At 39.9% G+C, this 24,873-nt stretch overlaps 1 protein-coding gene across 2 annotated transcripts in view; it reads right to left on the bottom strand.

The window, feature by feature from the left end:
• The window catches only part of ass1 (argininosuccinate synthase 1), a 146,788-nt gene that overhangs the window by 111,051 nt on the left and 10,864 nt on the right, over positions 1-24,873 (bottom strand). For both annotated transcript variants that reach the window (XM_048613342.1, XM_048613343.1), the window contains exons 2-4: positions 23,617-23,729; positions 14,350-14,418; positions 10,720-10,908 (exon numbers count right to left, since the gene is read on the bottom strand). In XM_048613342.1, the coding sequence (XP_048469299.1) occupies positions 10,720-10,908; positions 14,350-14,418; positions 23,617-23,724 (366 nt within the window). In that variant the 5' untranslated portion in view covers positions 23,725-23,729. The remainder of the gene's footprint in view (positions 1-10,719; positions 10,909-14,349; positions 14,419-23,616; positions 23,730-24,873) is intronic.

Here is a 24,873-nt window from a genome sequence, read left to right on the forward strand (position 1 = left end):
TTTTAAATCTTTCTCCTCTTGCCTCAAAAAAATGTCCCCTAGTTTTGAACACTCCACCCTAGGGAAAAGACTTTGCTATTCTCCTTATCTATGCCCCACATGATTTTATAAACCTCTACAGAGGTCACCCCTCAACGTCCTACACTTCAGTGTAAAAAAGTCTCAGCCTATCCAGCCACGTTGCAGATGATTCCCTGTCTTCACTTTAACTTTCCTGGTCATATTTGCATGGTTATTATAGGTTTCTACAGCTTTCTTCTTACTGACATCCAAGCACTTTCAGAGCAAAGACACAGGTTTCTTATACTCTCAGCTTCCAGAAGTTTCCTGTGTCTGGATGCTTTCTTCTCAAATTACTCAGTTCCATTTTTACTGGCCTGAGTATTTTGGAGACTGATAAACTGCCCACAGGTGTTACAAGCCTTTTCTTACTGAATAATTAAACCACTCCGAAAGAAAACTGCACACTGTACCTGACTTTCTGGATGGTTCTGTCTGTCTCTGTCACAGGACACCCTGTTGATAGCCAACAGCAGTTTATTTCTCTCACCTACCTTTGTTTCTAACGCACTGACTTTTCACCTCAATCTCTACTCGAAAGCTGTATATTCTCATTGAAAATGCATGCATTATCAAACATTAGACATCCCGGTATAAGAAAAATGCCCAGGACTTACTGTTGACATTACTGGTGAATGACATGTGAATGACCTGCAGCTGGGTTAATGCCAGTAACAGAAGGATGAGGTACTTGTGCGGTCACTAAATATCTGCTTAAAAGACTTAAAATTGGTGGCAGAGCATGAAGGTTGATCATGGGCTTTCCCACTCATAACTGTGACAGAAATAGGAAGTCAGTGAATTTCTGGCACCATAATCCACAGAATCCAAACAGTGTGGAAACAGGCCGTTCAGCCCAACGAGTCCACACTGACCCTCCAAAGAGCACCCCACCCAGATCCATTACCCTACCCCATCCCTGTAACCCTGCATTTCCCTTAGCTAACACACCTAACCTACACATTCCTGAACACTATGGGCAATTTAGCATGGCCAATCTACCTAACTTGCACATCTTTGGACTGTGGGAGGGAACCGGAGCACCCGGCAGAAACCCACACACACACACAGGAAGAATGTACAAACTCCACATAGACAGTCACATGAGGGCGGAATCAAACTCGGGTTCCTGGCACTGAGAGGCAGCAGTGCTAACCACTGAGCCATCATGCTGCCCAAACAGAATTCACCCACGCAAATGTTCGACATGACAAAGCACGAGCACCAATAGCAGCGGTGGGATTCAAACCCACGCCTCCATAGAGGCTGGGGCCTTAATCAAGTGCCTTTGACTGCTCAGCCATGCTACCCAGTCAAAAAGCATCCCACCCAGACTGACACCATCCCCATAACCCCGCATTCCCCGTGGCTAACCCACCTAGCCTGCATGGCCCTGGACTCTATAGGCAATTTAGCCTGGCTAATCCACCTAACCTGCGCATCTTTGGACTGTGGGAGGAAACCAGAGCACCTGAAAGAAACCCGCTCAGACACGCACAATGTGTAAGCTCCACAGAGACAGTTGCCGGAGGCTGGAATCAAACCCGGGTCTTAGCGCTGTGAGGCAGCAGTGCTAAACACAGAGCCACCGGGCCACCAAAATAATCACTTCCTCAGAATCATACGATCCCTACAGCATGAAAGCAGGCCATTTGGCCCATCAAGTCCACATCAACCCTCCAAAGAGCATCCCACCCATCCACCTCCCCATCATATTCCTGTAACCCTGTATTTTCCATGGCTAACCCACCCAGCCTACACATCCCTAGACACCATGGGCAATTTACCATGGCCAATCCACCAAATCTGCACATCTTTGGACTGAGGGAGTAAACCCTCATAGACTTAAGGGAGAATGTGCAAACTCCACACAAGACACTCGTCCTAGGCTAGAATCGAACCGGAGTCCCTGGTGCTGTGAGCCACCATGTTGCCCCAAAACTCTAATTCACTTATAAACTCCCCGTTTTACATACAATCAGTCCTGAAATTAGGCTTGAACTCACAACGTTTTAAGTCAGAGGCAACAGCGCTACAATCTACTCCACAGGCGAAATCTGCTCTTAGTTACAGAATAGACTATAACCAGTCAATTTAATTAAAATCCTTCCCACCTCCAAGCTCAAACCCAAAGGCTGCAGAACATTCCATCTATTGTGACCTCTCTGTGCTCTATACACAAAACCCAAGATCCCAAATGTGTTTTTTTAAAACTACTTTCTCAACCTATCTTGCCACTTTCAACAATTTGTAAATATAGATCTGTGAATCTTTTTGCTCTTGCACTCCTTTTAGCATTATATCCATGAGTTATTTAATCACAGGACAAGTAATCCAAGTATCCACAAATGCTGCAGCTTGACTTCTCAGTGAATTTTAATCTGCGCTTTGATTAAACTTGCTGCCAGTCTCCAAATTCACCATCCTCCTGCACTCTCCATCTTAGTCTCCAAAATTAATTCTCCCAAGTTTGTGACCAGCCCATCTCTCTGGCCTATCTGCACCCAATCTCTCAATCAATTTTCAAAAATACTATATCCAGTTCTCACACTGCTTTCCTATAGTCCCACTACATTCATCAACACCTCCTGGAAAAAATAAACTCTCCCAGGTTATTTATATTCACATCTTAATACTTCCAAAATTCATCGCTTTAAGTCCTCATTCACCATGACAATTCTTCAGCTGCCAACTTACGATATAGTCCCTCAGCTCTATTTTTGATTCTCTTGCTCCCCCAGCAAAACAGTCAGTTTCTTGCTCTTATTGTCTCTCTACAGCACACATGCAGTGTCCAAATTCATTTCCACAAGTCTGTATACACATACATGAGTGTTGTTAGTATATAACAAACCTAGTAAACTGGTAGAATTAGCTTTACCCTATCAAGCACTACCATGCTGAAGTCTCCTCTACTTAAAGGGGCAACCACTTCAGGATCTAACTGAACAGTAGAGTTACCACTAGCTTCTTGTTTCTAGAACCAGTTCTGAGGGCCTATTTTCCAAGTGCTCCTGCTTCAAATTTAATACATTCAAGAAGCCTGTGCATTTGCTCATTTACAAAATTGAGACAATTGATATGATTGCTTTCACTATCCTTCCCTTGCCTGGCTACTCTTAATTTAAGCCTCTCCAATTCATCAGTTCCAAACTCCCTTGCTCTGCAGTTCCTCCTCAACCTCCTATTTGCTTCAACCTCATCTGATCAATGAAACTTAAAGACCAATAAACTCCCCTTTTTCTGGTTCCCATGGTAACTGACACTGTCTGTAGTTGTCAACTGCCGGACAAATGATAAATTGTGGGCTGCCAGGAGGGGAAACAAAAGCCTTGGAAGCTATAGGGCTGTCATGAAAGTAGCACTAGTTCACAAATGCCTTTGCCTAGCTAGCCTTATGATGAAATTTTCGCGGTCTCTGTGTAGCATGGGAGAAAAATAAATACTGTCCAGAGTTTCCAAAATTCAAAGAGCACAAAAAGAAGTTTTACGTGAAGTTTAACATTATTTAGAAAATAAACATAATTGAAGCAGCAGCAATGCAAGAAACAGGTTACCTCTCAGCCCTTGGCCAATGCTACTTTGAACTCAAGTGAGCAGCTCACAGCTGACTCTCTAATCTTCTACATTTCTTTTTCCTAAATGAGTGAGAATGAAAGCAGCCAGCTTCTGTTCAGTGCTGCATGTATCAGAATGGTTGGGACCAACAAACCAACTTCAATCAGGCCATTTTCAATGAGACATGAGTACTGTTTGTCCAAGGCTCTGAAATTACACTGTGGAATACTAGTGTATAAAATGGTTATAAATTGAAATAACTCACTCCATCACTTTAACAGAAGTGGACACCCACTTACTTTAAACAATTAAGTACTCCACGGATATAGTGGGGAGGGGCATTTCAAATCAATCTGAGATCCATACACCAGCTTCCTGCAGTGTAATTTTAGGACCTAGGTATTTAGCAGATGGAAGAAATAAGCAATGCAAACTCTGGACTCACCTGCTGCACAGCACATGATAATTAGATAGCTTCATCTGTTCAATAGTTTATTTGTAACATATTCATTAATGCTGAATGGTTAATAATATTGGCAGCATCAGACTTGCGTCATTGTTCTTTTTGTTTTTAATCTGTAGCCAACTTGTTCAGCATTGTATGTGCTTTTAGTAGAATCATTACAGCAGCTTACAGAGGTAATTTGTTTTCTTTCTCTGCGACGTCCCAAAACAGGCCCATCTGCTCCCTACAACGCACCAACACTACAGATGGAGAAACTCCTTATGGCAAAATCATTCACAGCAGCCTTAGGACAGCTTACTCTGATCTTATTACTGGAGAATGCTTTAGAGAGGACAAACATACCTGTTAGTACTGGGCTTGGTGAGTGAGGATCAAATAAATTTCATGTAATTACTCATTTCAGGGAAAAAAAGCCCTGCTGAAATTACATGTTGGGAGTATACTTCAAACAGACATATTTTGTGGGATCTTTTCTCAGCAAGAAAACATTCAATATAGTCAGACCTCATAGGGTATTTGGAGAAAACCTCATCTTTCCAATACATGTTCAAAGTCAGTGTAAATAGACAGCAAGCAGAAAACACAAGACTGGGCACTATTTTTCCTTTTCCCTTGATTAGATTCAGTAACTGAACTGCACAGTGAAATAATATCCAAAACTGTGCATTAATAGCAGTAGTTAGCTTCAGTATATGCCCTGATACTTAAATTAAGGAACTTCCAGTGAGATTTCAGTGCATTTATTTGTTTTGAATTGATTAACTTCAATATTCTTTTGCTTGAATTGATGTATTTGCATGGTTTAAAATGGAAGTGTCAATTTTGGCTCAAATATGTTCTGTTGTAGTTTAGACTGATACAAGTGGTGCCAGCTCTTACCACATAGATCTCACAAATTCCATTGCAACTCAAAGAAAACTTGCCAGGATTCACTAGGGCTCACACCCTGAAAGACTAGCAAGTTTACTTCCAATTTAATTTGAGTAACTTTGGGAACTGTCACAACCCTTGCTCAACTCCAATGCAGCAGTCTCTAGGGTCAATGTATACTGAATACTAACCTACCTTTCTAGGCCTTGTCCTCATATAAGCACCTAAATAAACAAGACCATGCCACAATATTAAAGCAATACAGCAGCAACATGAAATATTAAACCCTCAGTCATGACTTCTTGATCCTAACATTGTACAGGAGATACCTACTAGAGAACAAAAGATGGGCCAGTCCAGGAGGATTGGGGGCAAAAGGACAACGTCACTATCCTCAATCAACATAAAGAATTTCAGATCATCAGGTCATATAATGTTCATGCCAACATATAAATCAGTTGTTAGGTTAATCTGCATTGCAGTGGCATTCTTTTAAACCCCAGGGTCTGAGTTTTCCCATTTTCAGGCAAAGTATGTTGCTCACAGCAACTTTTCATGTGCAATCTTTGGCTCATCATCATGCATCTTGGCTCAATGATCACCACTGCTGGAATCTTCCAGTGCTCATGCTGCTGACATCATATTTGCAATCTAGTAGCACACCGCTTCAGACATTGAAACCAGGAACTGGCCTTCCTACTATGGTGCTCACCCAATATGGCTAAGGACATGGCCCAGAAAGGCAGGTTAGTCAGTTCACCTGGAGGCGCTGATGGATGGGGTGATGGAGCAGAGAAGTGCTGCATCCTTTTGACAGGCAAAGGAAGTCATGCCACCTGATTCAGCTAGCCTGAACTAAGATAGTGGTTGAAACAGGTGAAACACAATGCATAGCAGTACAGGAAAACGGTTAATGATCTTCCATGCTCAGCAAGGATAAGTGTCACCATCTTTTTTCTGGCACACACCCATCTAATCTCCCCAAACTACAAAACATTTCTGCCCTCTGTGTTTCTATTCGTGGGGGGACACCATATCACTTCTCGTGCTCATACTAACTGTTCTTTCATCTACTTCCATCATACTCAATGCTTACTTTTATATCATTGCAGGAAAAAAAATGCTCAGAACCAGACCAAACGTGCCATAAGACCCCTCATGCCACACAAAGAAAAACTCTTCAATAAAGCTAGAGAACACTGCAACCATTCACACGGGGACAGGGAGGCCTCTGTGGGTAACCAACCCAGGAAACCTCAGTGTACTATGCTATTCTGCTATCTCATTCCCACCATGGCTGATCCATTCTTAACCTTAAGCTTTCACCCCTTTGAAACAACAAATTCTCTTCTTTTTTCATATGCAGGCACTAGTAGCATCCAGGAAATTTCCACTACAAGTGGCCAGCGCTGAAGACCTTCAGCTCCACCTGGGCTACAGCAGAGGATGCATCAACAAGGCCTTCTCCTGGATCCTCCACAAGCTCAGAGACTTTCATCTTCGTGGGTTCTCTATCTGGATTAGACTAAGGAGTATAATCTAGTGAGCACATCACTAACACATATCTGCTAGTTGAGGAAGAAATGCTCCAGGTCTCGGACAGTGTCAGAACTGCAGAAGACCTGGCAGAAGATAATCCCATGGACTTGGCCACTAATTACTTTGTCAAAATGCACTGAAAAATACACAGGCAGCAAGGTGATTTGTGAGGGGCAACTGGCAAACTTCACTGAAAGAAGGAGTTGTACACAAACATTATCTGTATCATGCTGGCTTCAATATGTGCATGCCTGACTGTCTCTAAGGAGGGTTCTCTGAGGACGGTTGTCAATTGCCATGGAAAATCAGGTCTCACACACTCGGTGTCTGTGAATATGGTCCAACAGCAGTACGATGATATAGTGGTTTGCCAATGCTAACTTGTAGGGACAATGGTTGGAGGAGGATGGTGTCAATGGAGCACATTGGGAAATTTTGATGAATACAGAGTTGGATGAAGGACACAAGCACAAGCTGCTGCTAGCAGGTAATCATTCTGATTTTCATGCTGGGAACTGGATTCTCAGGGAAAGAACAGAGGATTGGAAGTGGGACGTAAGTATAGTGAGTCAGGCTAATTACAGGATGCAAATACATGGAACCAAGGTAGTCACTGCTTAAAGGTGAAAATACTGAGCTCATCATTTAAAGCTTAAGGAGAACATCAGAAAATCATTTTCTCAACATCCACATTTTCACTTTTGTCATATTTTCCAAACTATCCTGACATTGCCCATGTTGCTCAAGGATATGAAAAATTCTGTTCCAAGTGTTTTAAATGAGTGGCTGGTGATGGTAGTGGTGGTGGTATAACTCATAACTCATCTGTTGTGGCAAAGGAAAGAGCATGTCTATAAGCACAAAGAACAGAATTGGTACATTTTAAAGATTTATATTGGTGGTAGTCCAGAGAAGGGCTGATCCTGGTAAAGAGGGGACTGTCTTAAGCTTGAGGCTATACCCACTGGAATTTAGAAGAATAACAGACAACCTATTGTAACATAGACAATTCTTACGGGTATTGACAGGTCAGATGTGGAAAGGTTGTTTCTCCTTATGGGAGAGTCCAGGATCAGAGGGCATAATTTCACAGGAAGGGATCACCCATTTAAGACAGATGAGGAGGAATTTCTTCTCTCTGATGATAGCGAATTTGTGCTGCAGAAGTCTGTCAAGGCTGGGTCATTACGTGCACTCAAGGCTGAGATAGACTGATTTTTAATCAGTAGGGGAATCAAAGGTTATGGGGAAAAGACAGGAAAGCGGAGTTGAGGATTATCAGATCAACCATGATCTCTTCCAATGGTGCAGCAGACTGGATGGGCTGACCGGCCCATTTCTGCTTCTTTGCTTTATGGTCTTAAGGTAATTGGTGGGCTCATCTGCATTATGCCTTAGTTACCTGCCTGAAATGAACGGAATGCATTGCTTGGCTAGGGATAGATTGGAAACTTGACACCAAAGAAAGGCTCAATGTGGAGAATTAGGTTACTGGAAGGGTTTGGAATCTTGGCAACAGAGGCCTTAACTTTCCTTGTGGGACCCAGGGGAGCAGATCTTTAATCATCTGTTAGTCCGCTTTTAGCTGTATTCATCTGGTGATAAAACTGCTGAATTTATGATAGTTAGATTTTAACCCTAAGGCCACAGTTAAAATATCAGTCAAGAGGCCCAACGTTATTAATGGACCAAACTGTCACAGCAGCTTCCTGCAGGTGCTTTTGTTGGCAACTTAGAAGAGAAGGTTAAAATCAGGATCAGTGAGAAGAAAGAAGGAAGCTGTGAAACAGTGCCCAATGGATGAGTTTTAACTTCCTCACTCCATCCAAAATATTTGTTTTCTGATGCAATTTTAATCTGATTGTCATTCATTGGCTGTTAAAAATTTGTGTTGTTCTGAGGACGCAATGGGATGCAGCTCTATTAGCCTGGCATTTCAAAATACACTGGACACATACTGCCACCAAGTGGAATGGCAGAAAAGAGACTTTGTCTTTATCATAACACTACTCACCAGCTACTCTACAGCAAAGCTTTTCTGTGTACTCTGAACTAATTTACAGGCTAAATCCAGCAGTCAGTGAGAAAATAAAAATTCAATGTTTCGTATACGATGGTTGGGAAGTTTTGAATACAGAGTAATACATTTTAATAAAATTTGCCTAGTTTTGTATAGGTAAAGGGACAGAGGTAGGTATCAAATTGTGAGAGTGGGCAGTCTTGTATTTTTTTTTAAGTCTCTGGATCTCAAATTTTGGTCAGTGAAAGGTCTTTCAATTTTCTGTGCATCAATGCTCATATTCTCCAATAATATGTTTTACCATTTTAAATAAGCTAACCCATGGGAGTTAATCAATGTCTGATGAACAACTGATCATTAGACCATTGTCATTAACATGACAGAGTAAAGCCCACCAAGGGTGCAAGCCAGTTGTAGACAAGCTAGTTAGAAGTCCCGCCTCAGTTCTCTGGGACTTCATTCCAGTTGTTTCAGAAATTTTTGGGCCCTCTGTATCCAGATCCCACCCACCATTTTTAAAAGTCTTCCTGATTTTGCAAAGGTCTGACCCTCAGCTCCGAAAGGTTGATGATCAATTCATTTTATGTTGTCATGAAGGACACTGACAGCTGCATTAACTTTAAAATGGAGGTGGAAGCAGTAAAAGACCTGGAGTCCTAGCTTATTGCAGATTTACAGTTTAACATTCATTTTATTTAGAAAAATGCCAGAGAATGCTTTTTAGTAAGTATAGCTATAATTTAGACAAGAGAAAACCTTTCTGTTGAAGACTGAGAAAGCAGTTAAAAAGAAAGCACTTGGAATCCTGGAATTTATAAATAGACCATAAGGGTATAAAAGCAAGGAAATTATGTTAAACCTAGATAAAACACTAGTTTAGGTTCATTGGGAGTATTCTGTAAATTCTGGGAACCAGATTTTAAAGGAGGGTCTGAAGGCACAGCAAGTACAGAAATGATTCAGAGGCAAGGAACTTCAGTTATGCAGACAAATTAGGCAAATTGGGATGGCTTTCCACAGAGAAGGAAAGGGGGGTTGAGGAGATTTGATGGAAGTGTTTAAAATCATAAGGGATCTGGCCAGAGAGGACAGCAAAAATTATTCCCATGGGTGGCAGGATTATTAACAACAGGACTCTGATTTAGGCAATTAAGAAAAGAAGCAAGAACCATTTTTATTAATAGGACAACAGGTTAGCCCTCAAATACTGTGGGCATGTTTACCCCTTAGCTCCAAAGTGTGTTTTTCAAAAGTATATTGCTACAGAGACAAAATGACTGCACGTATAAATTCTGTGTTTCAAAGGAAATTATTCTTTGTGGGAATGATGGAATGTGATCTCTGAAGGTGTCAAAGAAACTTCAAACAGGGAAAGAGCAACTTGATATAATAAGGGGGTGACTATTCCAACTCATCTTTCAGACATTTTGTGGTTTTCCTTCTACAAATGTACAAAAAAGGGTTAAAAGAGAGCTTCAATACTAGTTATTACGCTATGAAAGTCACAGTTAGAGAATGGCCATTAAGCAACCCTACACTGCAAGTAAAGATTTTCTTTCACACCAAGTGCTGGAAACCATTTAAAAAGGAATCAGGACAAAGGAATTTCAATCAGCTCACAAAATCAAGAACCTTGAAAATCAACTATTCAACTGCCAAAGTCAGCACTACTGATACAACGCAACAACCACAATATCATCTTTTCTGTTCTTTGAAAAATTTAGAGACTGATCCATATCAAATTTTCTTTGGATTCATCTCTTACTTCTAATCTGTACGTAGCATTATTATTTCTTCTCGCATGTGGCAATGAGCAAACTCACTCTTCTTGTTAATTTAAGTAAGTCTGGCTACTAAAACAAAAACAAGCCAGCTTGGTGAGCAAATTAATAACCTCATCCACAACCCAAGCTACAGATCTTTGCCAATACTTTAAACAAACCTGTGAAGTTCAGACTGGTTTCTGACCCTATCATCTTACCTTATCGGACGAATCTTGTTATCTACATGGTTCAAGCCCCTTCCCCAATAAGCCTTGTCTTTAACCCTACTTAAATAAATATTTTCATGAAAACCAGTTGTAGTTTTGCTAAATCAACAAGTATTTTGAGCTATTGGATACTAACGTAGATTGATATAGTGAAAGACTACTTTGAGGAGAAAAGTGAAGAATAACATGTTTCGAAATGAATTGACATCAACTCACCTTCCCTGTGGCTCCATGGGACACAAACTGAGCTTTCTCCTGTTTTGCAATCTTAACCTGGCCTCTAGCAATACAGGGTCTAGCCAATGATGTTCCAAGGAAGTATCTGTCTTCATAAACAGCATTTGACTGAACCCATGGCCAGATGAACTCTTCTACGAACTCCTTCCGTAAATCTTCAATAAAAACCTGCAACCGAAGCACAAAGGGCAAATTGTAACTCACAATGTATTTTTTATAAGAAAAGCATAAAGAGAAGAAAACCTGCACCCCAATTTCTGTTTGTATCCCTTCACCTTAACAGATAAAATAGTCACACCAATTCGCTACCTTGGAACAACTTGCTATTACCAGTAGTAAGGCTCTGCCTGTGCTAGCAGGAATTTCCACTAAACACTGTACACAACCCATTGGCCTATGTATCACAAAACGAATGCCTGCCTTTGACCCATAATGACTTTTGGGCCACAAAAGCCTAGAAAAATCGACTTGTAGTTCCATGATCTTGGAAGGGCAAGGCTTTATTTTAAAAAAATTATCTGGTCCTTCTCTTTCTTTCTCTCCATGCTCAGATCACTATTGTGAATCTGGCTGCTGGGAGTGGAAACAAGTTTCCCAAAATGATGGTCTTTAAAGCATCAATTGCCAGACAACATGTTACAATAGAACAAAAAATTGAGGTATGTATTTGGAAATACAGTTTTGGTTCACAAGGGGTGAAAGTCCACCAGATTTCATCCTGGGAGAAGAGTTTTTTCATGGAACAGAGACTGAATAGAGTGAAAATTTTAGAAGAATGAGAGGTGATCTCATTGAAAAATATTAGCATTGAAACAGCTTAACAGAGTGACTGCTGAGAGGCTGTTTCCCCTGTCTTAAGTGACTATGAATATTTGAACAAGAAGCAGGGAGTCAGCTATTCAGCCCTTCAAGCCTGCTCCATCCCTCAAAAAGATCATGTATAATATGGTTATGGCCTCAATTCCACTTTCCTAACTACCCCGATAATCTCGGGCACTTTTGTCAGTCAAGAATCTATCTACCACTGCCTTAAAAATATTACTTCCTTCTAAACTCCAATGGATACTGCTACTCAAACTTTTCTTGTATGATAACACCCCCATCCCAGGAATCAGTCGAATGAACCCTTTCCACACTGTTTCAAATGCATTTAAAATCTTGAATAAAGTGATGAAATTTTACTTAGTACGCAAGATGCATAGGGTGGTAAGATCACAAGTGGAGCACAACATCTGTATTCTTATTCCCCTTACAATAAAAGTCACAGTCCATTTGCTTTCCTAATCACTTGCTATACCCAAGTACATCGTAATTCATGCAACAGGACATCCAGATTCCTCTGTACTTCAGAGTTCAGCAACTTCCCTCCATTTAAAATGCAGCTTTTCTATTCCTCCTCCTAAAGTGGACAAGTCTGGATTTTCCCAAATTATACCACGTCTGCCAAACTTTTGCCCACTCATCTAACCTGTCTATATCTCTTTACAGACTTATCTCCTTTTCACAACTTACTTTCCTATTTTTCTTTATATCATCAGCAAATTTAGCAACTATACACTTGATGCCTTTATCCAAGTGATTGAAATAAATTAGAAGTATGGTTGATGCCCCAATACGGATTGCTGTGTCACTCCACTCATCACACCTTGCCAACCTGAAAATGGCCCATTTATGTTTCATGTTAGCTAATCAACCTTCCATCTGTGATAGTGTCTTATTCCCTACCCCACAAGTTCTTATTTGGTGTAATAAATTTTGATGTGGCACTATGTCAAATGTCTTCTGAAAATCCAGCACTTAGCTCATCCAAGTGCAGATTCCCCTTTGTTTACATTGTTTGTTTCTTCCTCAAAGAGTGCCAATAAGTGATTTAAAAAGGATTTCCCTTTCACTAAACCATGCTGACTTTGCCTGATTACATGGAGATTTTCTAACCACCCCATTATAATAGATTCTAGCATTTTCCGTGCAGCTGACATTAAACTAAATGATCTGTAGTTTTCTGCTTTCCATCTCCACCCATCTTTTCCAAACTGTAGGAACCTTTCTGGAATTGTGGGAATTTTGGAAATTAAAACCAATGCATCCACTATCTCAACAACCACTTCTTTAAGGATTAAGTTCATGAGGATCTGGAGACTTAAATGTCACCTGAATTTAGTTTTAATAATTTTCAGTATTTCCTTGCGATTTTAGTTTTTTGTAGCTCCTCATCCATCTTTCATCTCCTGATTCAAAATTATTCCTGGGTGCAATTTAAATCCTCTCCAGTGAAGATAGATGTATAATATCTTTTCAATTCATCTGTATTTACTTTCCATTATTAATTCCCCAAACTCACTTTCCAGAGGACCAGTGCTCACTGCTATTACCTTTTTCCTTGTTAAATCCCTGCAGAAGCTCTTGCTGTCTTATTTTTAATACTACTAGCCAGCATTTTGTACTTAATTTCTCCCTTGTAATTAATAATTTAGTCATTTTTTTGCCATTCTTTTTATTTGGTTCAATCTTCTGATGCAATATTCATCTTGGTAGACTTACACACCTTTTCTTTCAATTTCATTTGATCTTTTAACTTCCTTCATAGGTCACAGATTGTGATCCTTCCTTAGAGCCTTTATTCTCTCTGGAAAGTAACTTTTCTGAAAGTTCTGAATTATCTCTTTAAAATGTCACCTGTACTTAGCTCTGTCTTCACACCTCATAATTGCTCGTGTAAGTTCAAAAGCACTACTGAGAGTTCTTAGATTCTCCCTTTCATGCCATTCAAGCTCTTGAGCCTCTCCGGTCTCATGATGTTTTTGAGGTCTCAGATTTCTGCCCTCCTGCACTATTTGAGAGCTCTTACACATGAGGGTTTTAATATCAGGAAAAGGGATTAGCCATTAAGGACTGGGATGATGAAAATTTTCTTGACTCAGGGATGTAAATCTCTAACCCAGAGAGCTGTGGATGCTAACTTGTTGAATATATTCAAGAATGGGATTGATATACTGTTGCATGAAAAGGGAATTAAGAGATATGTGGATACAGAAAGAAAGTAGACTGATGTAGGGTATCAGGGATGATATTCAATTTCTGAGCGGGTTCAAGGAACAATTTGAGCTCATTCACCTCCTATTTCACATGTACTTGTTGTAGAAACAAACACCTATTCTACCACTCCATAGTGCAACATACTTGAAGCACCAAGTTACTGTCACAAAAGTCATTCTATTTTGGATTATTGAAATATGACAATATGATAATGGTAGCACAGTGGTTATGTTAACAGAGGCCTGGAATAACTTTCCACAGACAAGCATTTTATATCCCATTGTGGCAGCTGGAAAATTAAATTTCAGTTTAGTAAACATACCTGGAATAAGAAGCTATCTGACTCACTATTGTACATGATGAGAAGAAAATCTGTAGCCCTTATCGTTCTGTCTTTGAGAGACTCCAGACCAACAGAAATGTCATTGACTCTTAGTGCCCTCTGAATTAGCATAGCCTACCTTCTATGTTTCTATGTAAGTCACTTCATTGACTTCAAAAAAGGTGACACACTACCTTCTTCTCCAGGACAGTTAGGAATGGGCAAAACATGAATGAATTTTAAAAAAATACCTTTTTAGCTCCCAGCGATACTGCTTTTGCTTGAGCAGCCTCAAAGTCTTCATCCTGTCCTACGTTAGCCTATTTGTGATGAAAAAGAGAACATAGCGGTTTATTTACTTTTATTACAATTTACACAAATAGAGATCAGAAAGTTTGTTAAAGTTGCTTCTGGTAATTGAATAGATAAAAGTGCCCATTCAAAATCATTAGATTTGAGGTTTTAAGCCATTCAAACTCATCCTTTAGGAATATCAAATCTGCCAACTTTCATTCCAACCTTTAACAATTTCTCATCAGCTCAATAGCCTGGCCCTAATCATTGTAATTGACAGCTGCCTCTAAAACACTGACTGACTTCAATTTTAAAATTTCCCTTAAAACCCTGGATGCACACCTTTTTATTCTATACCTACATCCTAAATTTCCTCATATTGCATTATAAAAAGTTACATTTTAAATTGGTAGACAATCCTGCAAAACTGTACTGTACAGTGGCTTGCATGTAACAAATGACACGTAAACTAAATATAGCATTGAAAACTTTAGGCTCGATTTAATCAGAACAATGGGGATATCAACCATATTCATAGCCACCATTGGTGATAGAAGTCCTATTTACCGAGAACTGCCAATCAATAAAAGCCAGGAAGCTCTTCATCGCTTTGAGCTCAGAAATATTGTCTCCTCTGCAAATATGCTGTAAGAATATTTCATTAAATGCATGCAGTTTCTGCATTTGGGATTTCTTAAACAAAAATCTGAATTAATTTATATAAAGAACAAGAGCCTGTCTTGAACTTTGAATGATCGTATTCTAATAATGATAGGCTGGCTGAACACTGGTGTTCTATTATTGAATCTGCTCAACTGACATTGTGCACTAGGTGGCAGTCTGGTAACAGAATGCTTTTAGAAACTTGCTTGTAGAGTATATGGCACAGTTTCCAACAGCGTGCAGTGGAAACTCATTAGCAGAATTATTCTCAGTAATTCTTTTCTAATTATAATCAAATTGTTCTATACAACAGACAAAACAGTTTTCTGCCTGAAAAATGCCATGTATTTATGTTTTAGTGACTGCCACATGCACTTTAGAATATAATTCCAAACGGACAGAAAAATCTAATGTTCAATATTTTTTTTTAATTCATTCATGGGATGTGGGCATCACTGTCTAGGCCAGCATTTATTGCCCAGAGGGCCGTTAAGAGTCAACCACATTGCTGTGGTTGTGTCACATTTGACTCCGGGCCAGAATTGCAGTTTCTTTCCCTAATCGACATTAGTAAAGCAGATGGATTTTTCCAACAATCGACAATGGATTCACGGTCATCATTAGATTCTTAATTCCAGATATTTATTGAATTCAAATTCCACCATCTGCTATGGCAGGATTCGAACTCAGATCCTCAGAAGACTATCTGGATCTCTCAATTAACAGTACAGTGACAATACTACCAGGCCTTCATCTCCCCTTCCAAAAAGAAACTTTAGGAATATATCTTGTATACTTTGTTAGCTTATAGTTGTTCAGTGGCTTCTTTTGACAAATCTCAAATGTTTTTTTCTGACCAGAAGGATATTAAATTGCCATTTCCTAAATCTTTTTCCGTATATAAACTGAAAAAAACTTGAATATTGGTATCAAGTATTGGTATATAATTAGGAGAATTTTTAAAAATTCAGTCATGGGGCGTGAATATCACTGGCCGGGCCAGCGTTTACAACCATCCCTAGTTGCCCTCAAGAAAGTGGTGGTGAGCTGTATCTTGAACTGCTATAATCTATTTGCTGTAAGTAGGCCCACAATGCCATTAGAACAGGAATTCCAGGATTTTGACCTAGTGACAGTGAAAGCAAGATGATATATTTCCAACTCAGGACAGTGTGGCTTGGAGGGGAACTTGCAGGTGGCAGAGTTCTCATATCTGCAGCCCTAGGTTCTTCTGGGAGGAAGTGGTCATGAGTTTGGAAGGTGCTATCTTAGGAACCTCAGTGAATTTCTACAGTGCACTTCATAGACGTACACACTGTTGATGGTAGATGGAGGGGAGGTTTATGGATGTGGTGCTAATCTAGTGAGCTGCTTTATCCTGGATGGCGTCAAGCTTCTTGAGGTACCGTAATCCTTCCTAAAAGTGGTTATTTTCTGTTTTTTTTACCTCTAGGGATACCTTGACCCCTTCAATAGGTGGAAAGAACAAAGAACTGGAGCAATGTCAGGCATGAAAACCTTCATTTTTTAAAAAATATACTGTTGGAGGTCCATATCCATCCACTTGAATAGACACCAAGTGTCAGTTTAATATTTCGTCTGAAAGAGGTGTTTCCAACAACGTAGCACACCTTCAGTATTGCAATGAAGTCAAAGGTATTAATTCTAAAGGTATATTTTTAAAATAGGTTGCAGTTAAATTGGTCTCTAAGACACATCTTCAATCTACCATTCTGGGGCAATATCACCCCCCTTTCCTGAACACAAACCTGGTGAGGTATAATGTAACCTGTTGGATTTAATTTTTAATGTTGTTTGCTGTGAGTTTGGGTTTTTGGTTTTGGAGTTTACAACTGGTGGGTTTTGTGCATCTTTGAAGTTAAAAATTAACTGTAAGTATTTCTGTAGCCATAATGATTTCCTTTAACAAGTTTTAAGGTATGGCTTTAGAATTAATAGGTTTTGTGCACTACAAATGGACTTTAGTTTATTTAGATTGTTTTGCAACATAACATGGTAACAGGGCCTCAAAGTTTGTTACGAGTGTTCTGGAACTTTTTATTGAAGCAGCTTAAGGGAAAGTCCCAAAGCGAAGAGAGCTAACTTTTAGTTTCCTTTCGACTTTGAGTAAGGCAATCCTGTGAAGTCCTTGGAAGCTGATGGCTCTGTAAAGACCTTCCAAGAAAGAAGACTAAACTGTGAACTAAAATACTTTACAGTGAAAAGTTATTATTAACATCAGACTGGAAATGTTGCAATCAAACCCTGAACAGATTACTTAAAGCTGAGTACATTTAAGTAGATGTGTGATAGCTTCAGGAAGAAGATATCTTCAGTTCCAATCTAAAAATTGAAGTTACAAGTGATTTAAAACCTACCCGGTCAGATACAGGAGCGCCAATGTATGCATTATAAGAGTCATGTTTTGGGTACTGTACCAGTGCTATGCTTTTGGTACTATACAAAAGCTGTTTTCATTTTCAGTTTATAAAGGAGCGTTTTGGGATTATTATTTAATTGCATACTTAAAAATCTTTGAATTTGTAACTAGATAGTTTGGATTATTCTATTTTGTCTTAATTTCTACTGTAAAAAATCTGTTTTATTGTTAAAGCAAAGCCTACAGCATTGCATGCTTATATTTCGGGTTTTGTTAAAACCAATGCAAATAAAAATATGATCTATTCAGCTAGACTTCTGCCTGGGATCTGACTTGTCCAGCAATAACATCAGCTGGCATCATAATAGGGTGGCAGTTAAAATAGTGTAGGGATTAACCCATTAGATTCCCACCCTGATTTGGTCAACTGTTGTTTTAAGAAATTCTGAAGAAGAATCATACTGAACTCAAAATATCAACTCTGTTTCTGTCTCCACAAATGTTGCCAGACCTGTTGAGCTTCTCCAGCATTCTTTCCGGTTCTTTCAGATTTACAGCATCCGCAGTATTTTGTCTTTATGCAGTTTTAAATTAGTGGCAGCAAACATATAATTCAAAACCAGTAAGATTCTTCTTTAATATGTGATCATATCTTTGAACACACCAGTGTAACCATTAGGAGTAGTTTCATAGTCAGAGATCAAAGATCTCAGGAAAGAGACCTAGGGCCAAAGATTTAGGGCAAGACATTCTGACATTTTACTTGTGTTAATGTAAGCCAGGAGGAATCAAGGTGTTCCTCTCGTACTTTCAAAGAAATAATGGACTTTCACTGTTTTGCATCCATGCCAGGAACCTTCTCTTTGGTCACTGGCAGCAGCCACCTGCTAACCATCATTAAGTCGGCAGGTAGTTGTAAACTCAGGATATTAGCCAATGGCATGCTAACAATGGCCTGGCTTCAATATCTACTGGGTATCCCCACTGCCAGCTGCTCACTCAATGTTTTCATTCAGCAATTAAAATCACTGCTGCTAAGTTAGATTTAAGATAGTATTGGGGGTCTATGTTCCTCAAGAACATGTAAAGTGAAGAGGAATCAAAATCGGAGAAGGGTGTATTAATACTGGGAATATTCTTGAAAACTTGAAGACTTGAAAACAAGAATTTCAAATGAATTATTTCTCATACTCATGCAAATGTTTATAGATGTACTGATTGAGATTATTAATAGCAAAAAAAATGCTGATGACTTACATGAGTACATCTTGAAACATACACACCAATGTGTTATATTTAGCCAATATGCATTCAAAAGAATCACGTTTCATTTTCTTGAAGTGCTTGTGTATTAAGAATATAGATATGCAGCTAGTGAATCAATACTAGGGAATTAACTAAACAAATTTCAGTCTACCAAAGGAGCAAAAAGAAATTAAGAAATCACTGAGCCTAAGTATTTACTTATCATGAATAATCATTTATATCATACTCTTCATATTTTACAACCATTTCAAACTAGAGTCATTCTGATAGCATATCATTGACAAAGAACCTTCACCACACTAGGCACTTTAATCTTAGCGCCTGCTTTTAAACACAGTAGTTTAAAATTTGTTATTAAATCTTTGTACAAATAAACACATTGGGGACCTAAAGTACTACTTATGAAATATTTCATAAATATTTCACAAAATCTTTCAAAGAAAGATTGCAGATGGGAGATTATGGGATAAACAAATTTAAGGATTAACTTTGGAATTCTAAGGTGTTATTTCAACAAATAATGTTAGTCCCTTTCCAAAGCTCCATGAATAACTCTTTTCTGAGCAAGATTTGCATTCAGTGGGGGTAGTTGAAAAGGTTAAGAACATCAGACGCAATCAGACAAAGGAGACTAGTCAAAGCTTTACTTTTGAAGTAAAATTTGAAGCAAGATTTGGTCCAGAAAAGAGCAGTGGGACCAGGAGAGGGAAATGTTCAATCTTCAGTAAGTAGTGACATACAGATAATACAAATCCTTCCACTACAGTGATATCACAGAAAGGGTTTCAACCGAATCAATATTTTCTGAAAAACCATAAAAACCAGTTTGGCTGCCCACTAAACGAAGGCAGGAGCACAGTTGGACAGTTAAGAGACATTTCTTGGCTGGCATCATGCCCGCGACAGCACAGACGTTGCCACATGGGAAGGTCATCAACTGCAAGGCAGTAGGCTCTTTGCTGCATTTTGAGGGAGAGAGACAGAGTCAGAGATTCCATGGCCCAAACAGGAAGCCAAGCAGTGCCTCAATGCTCACACACCCAACCACCCTGGCTACTTAGCCCTAGCCAAGAAAACAAATCTCTGCACAAAGTGATGGTGACCTCATGTTTCCCTTTGCCATAACAATAGCCATTTTCCCACTGACATTGCTACAGAGCTCCTATAACTCTGATAGGGCTAGCAGTGTGGAATTCCTTTCTACATTTCTTAATTTGGAATCCCCCTACCCACTATTCATATCGTCCCAGCAAAATTGCTGTTTTACTTAATCCTCTTTGCCTAGCCACAATACCTGTTATATATCTCAATATTGTTGGCAGTAAAAAAAAAAAATCACTCCATGTAAGATCTTCCAGACAATCCATCTGCTTAGGTAAAGTCCCTTGGGGAAAGACATCTACAGCAATTGTAGTGATTGTAATGAGGTCAATCAGATGGACCTCATAGAATATGAGTTCCCAGAGAGGGCCTGTTAATCTGGTCCAATCAGGGAGCCTTGTCTGACAGCTAAGAAGAGGAGAGCTGGCTCTGAGGAAGCTGGATCAGTGTCAAGGATTCTCCACTGCAAATAAAGGGTGACTGCCATTCCTTACTGCGCCATACAAGCTACGGGTTCTCCATACACAGCATGGACTGCACAGCATCTGCCGGAAAGGCGAAGGATGGTGGGATATGCTTCCTGATCAATATTACCTGGTACTCAGATATAGCGACCCTGGCAAGCCATTGCTCCCCGGACCTACAATACCTTAGAGTAAAACGTTGTCCCTACTACCTACCACGAGAGTTCACCTCCGCCATCCTGACAGCTGTCTAAATACCGCTCATGCAAATGTGAAGAATGCCCTCGACAAGATTTACACCACCACAAACAAAATTCCCTGAGGCCCCATTCATTGTGGCCAGCAACTTCAACCAAGCCAACCTTAAGCAAGTAATGCCAAAGTACCACCAACACATCTCCCAACCTACCAGGGGACCGAACATTTTGGACTACTGCTACATAACCAAAGACGTCTACTGTTCCATTCCCCACCCACACTTCAGAAAATCAGATCACAGCGCTGTCATCCTCCTCTCTGCTTACAAGCAGAAGCTGAAACAGGAGAATTCTTCATGAAAAGAAGTACAGTTCCGGTCCGAGGCAGCGGAAGACCACCTCCAGGACTGTTTGGAATCGGTGGACTGGACTGTGCCCCAACGTTCAGCGGAAAACCTAGACGAGTTCAACACCACAGTCATGGTCTTCATTAGCAAATGTGTAGAAGACTGCAAACCAAAGAAGTCAATCTGAATGTTCCCTAAACATAAACCTTGGATGAACCAGGAAGTCCACTCCCTACTGAAGACTAGACATGCAGCATTCAAGTCGGGTGACCTAGACCAATACAGGAAATCCAGATATGTCCTCCACAAAGCCATCAAGGATGCCAAGAGGAACACGCTAGAGGCCCAAACCGACCAAACAGACTCCCACTGCCTATGGCAAGGCCTAAACGACATTACAGGATACAAAATGAAGCAGTGCAAGATAGCAGACAAAGACACATCTGTTCCTGACATGCTCAATGATTTCTATGCTCAGTTTGAGCAGAATGCCGGTGGTGCAGTCATGTCTGCCCCTACAATCCCAGACATGCCTGTTCCCTCCATCACTACTTCAGACGTCAGACTGGTCTTCCTAGGAGTCAACTGAAGGAAAGCAACACGTCTGGATGGTGTCCCCGGCCAAGCACTCAGATCCTGTGTGGACCAACCTGCGGAGGTATTCACCCACATCTTCAACCTCTCCCTCCTACTAGCTGAAGTCCCCACATACTTCGAGAAGACCACCATCATCCCTGTACCTAAGAAAGCACCTGCAACGTACCTTAATGACTACCGCTCAGTGGCGCTGACCTCAATAATCATGAAGTGCTTCGAGAGGCTGGTCATGGCCCACACCAACTCCAGTTTCCCAGCCCATCTCAATCCTCTACAATTTGCCTACCAATGTAACAAGTCCGCAGAGAATGCCATTCCCCTAGTCCTACACTCATCCCTGGAACATCTGGACATCAAAGTTACCTATGTCAGACTCCTGCTCGTTGACTACAGCTCTGCTTTCAACACCATTATCCTCTCCAGTCTGATCTCAAAACTCCGTGACCTTGGTCTGGGCTCCACCCTCTGCAACTGGATCCTCAACTTTCTGACCTACAGGGCGCAATAAGTGAAGATAGGTAACTGCACCTCCTCCACAATAACACTCAATGCTGGAACCCCAAGGATGCGTCCTCAGGCCCCTACTGTATTCCCTTTATACCTGTGACTGTGTTGCCAAATTCTGAATGAACACCATCTACAAGATCACTGACAACACCACCGTAGTGGAATGGTTTAATAACAACAATGAGTCAAACTACTGAAGGGAGACAGAGGGCTTGGTGACATGATGCAATGTCTCTCAACGCCAGCAAAACTAAAGAACTGATCATTGACTTCAGAAAGAAAGGTGAATACGCCCCATCTACATCAACGGAACTGAGGTTGCGAGGGTAAAGAACATCAAGTTCCTTGGAGTCACGATAACTGGCCTGGATTGGCCAGACCATTACAGAAGTCATGGACATTCCAGTCATGGACTCCATTTACACGGCTCGCTGCTGCGGAAAGGCTGCCAACATCAAAGACCCACTGCAGCCCAGTAATAATCTCCTACAACCTCGTCCATTAGGCAGAAGATACAGAAGCCTGAACACACACATGAGCAGGTTCAGGAACAGCTTCTTCCTGGTTGTTATCAGACTGATGAATGGACTCTAGCCTTAAATAACGCTGACCTTGCAACGTTGATCTCGCCTAGCACACGCCCTGCTCAATGTAACTTGTATGCCTCTGTCTAAGTCTTTTTGATCTATACATCCTTTGCTTACAATGATCTGCCTGAACCACTCGTAACCAAAGATTTTCACTGTATTTTGGTACACGTGACAATAAGTCAATCAATCAAATGACCTGTAAAGCATACAGTTCGCAACGTGCTGGTAAGTCACTTTCTCACTGGCAATTACAGATGTCCCTTAAATGAATTAAAAACAAACACTTTGGTCCAGAAAGTAAACAATGAAAAGTCTGTAGTTTCATTCCTTCAGCTGTGAATTGCTGGATATTTTTTCATGTCAATATTTTTCTTCATTTTTCTTTGTCTTTTTAGCTTTTTTATGTGCACTGAATTCACCGCTTAGTTTGCCCTCGGCTGATTTTTCAATCTTTTAGTCTCATTTGCAAAAGAAATTTACTGTTTGTCATTCACACATTTACCAGATGCCAGTTGCTATAGCTGTATCATTATCAGCTCCCACATCCAGCAACTTATATGGCTTTTTTTTTTAAAGAGATAAAGGCTGTAGGGAAATGCCTAACAAATCAGAAAAGGACTAACTGACCAGGCATACTGTGAAATGAACCACTCCAGCAAATTCTGTGTTTTAGTTATGAGTTAGAATACAAAGTGCTAAAGTAACACCACGAGCCATAAAAGTAATCAATTTGTAGATTTAAGTATTGGTTTAGTGATTTTCAATGATTAATGCCAAGCAAATACAAGACCAGTGACTCTTGTGATCTCATCGCAATACAAACTTTACACTTCAGGGTTTTAAAATCTAGATAATCTAGCATCAAGAACCATTCATGAGTGAACTTGGTACCTACTACAAATAGGTCAGTATTCATGCTTCTTGCATTCAACTCCGACCACCATCCTCTCATTACCTATCAATGTAAATTTATTCTGCAGTAGAGCTGTTTAACTGCCATAACACAACAGTATAATTTATTTTTCAGTCAACAGCAAACAATTCATTATTTTAAAATGCTGAACTCAGCAGTAAATTACAGCCTACATTTTTTAAAAATTCCAATATCTTACCAGATATGCAATAACTTCATATCCTTGTTCTTTCAGCCAAACCAGAATACATGAGGTGTCCAATCCACCGCTGTAGGCTAAGACAACTGTACCTTTAGACTGTGACATCGTGCCTGTAGAAAAATGGAAAATATCAAACATAAAGGCATTACACATTGCTGCAACTAGCAAGGGAATTACACAAGATAGCTTCTTCTGAAAATATTCTGCTTATTTAACTTCCTTGGACACTAAAGGAGAAATTTGGGTAGATATTTTTATTCCATTCAAGAATGTTAATAAACAATTTAAAATATTAAAAGTATAAAGTGAGAAAACTTGTTTTGAGAATTTACTGAGCCAGATAAATTTGGGACTTTGGTTGGAAGGATGTACTGAGTGGAGTCCAGCAGAGGTATGTGCTGGGGCCTCAACTTTTTTCAACTTACATCAATGACTTAGATGACAGGAGGCATGGTAGCTAAATTTACAGATGACATTAAATAAAAGAAGATATAAGGAGTTGACATAAAGATCAAATAGATAGGTTAAGTGAACAAGCAAAAGAATGTCAGATCGAGAAGAATAGTGGGAAGTTGTAAAGTTGTTCATTTTGGCGAGAAGAATGAAAAAGTAGTGTATTGCTTGAATGGAAAGTGACTACAGGAATCCAAAGTGCAGAGGCATTTAGCTTTTCAACTGCATGAGTCACAAAATGTTAGTATGCAGGTACTGCACCTAATCAAGAAGACTAACGGAAAGTTATCCTTTATTATGAGACGAATTGAACACAAAATTAAGGATATTATGCTTCAGTCACAGGACATTGGTGAGAACACATCACAAATATTGTGCGCAGTTTTGATCTCTTATTTAAGGAGGAATATAATGAATTGGAGGCACCTTGGAAATGGTTTAGTAGATTGGAATGAGAATACTGTCTTATCAGGATAGTTACATAGAAACACAGAAAACAGGAACAGGAATAGGCCACTTGGTCATTCAAGTCTGCTCCACCATTCAATATGATCATGGCTGATCATCCTATTCAATACCCTGTTCCTGCTTTCTCCCCATACCCTTTGATCCTTTTAGTCCTAAGAATTATATCTATCTGCTTCTTGAAAACGTTTGGCCTCAACTGGAGACAGACAGAAATGGTGGAAGGATGCTTTTCAAAATGAAGGGTTGTGACTAGCTGTGTTCCACAGTATTGATATGCAGAGGGATCTGGGTGTGAAGGTCCATAGATCACTGAAGATAACAGCGCAGGTAATT

This window comes from Rhincodon typus, chromosome 28 (genome assembly GCF_021869965.1).
Source record: "Rhincodon typus isolate 14 chromosome 28, sRhiTyp1.1, whole genome shotgun sequence".
Classification (NCBI taxonomy): domain Eukaryota; kingdom Metazoa; phylum Chordata; class Chondrichthyes; order Orectolobiformes; family Rhincodontidae; genus Rhincodon; species Rhincodon typus.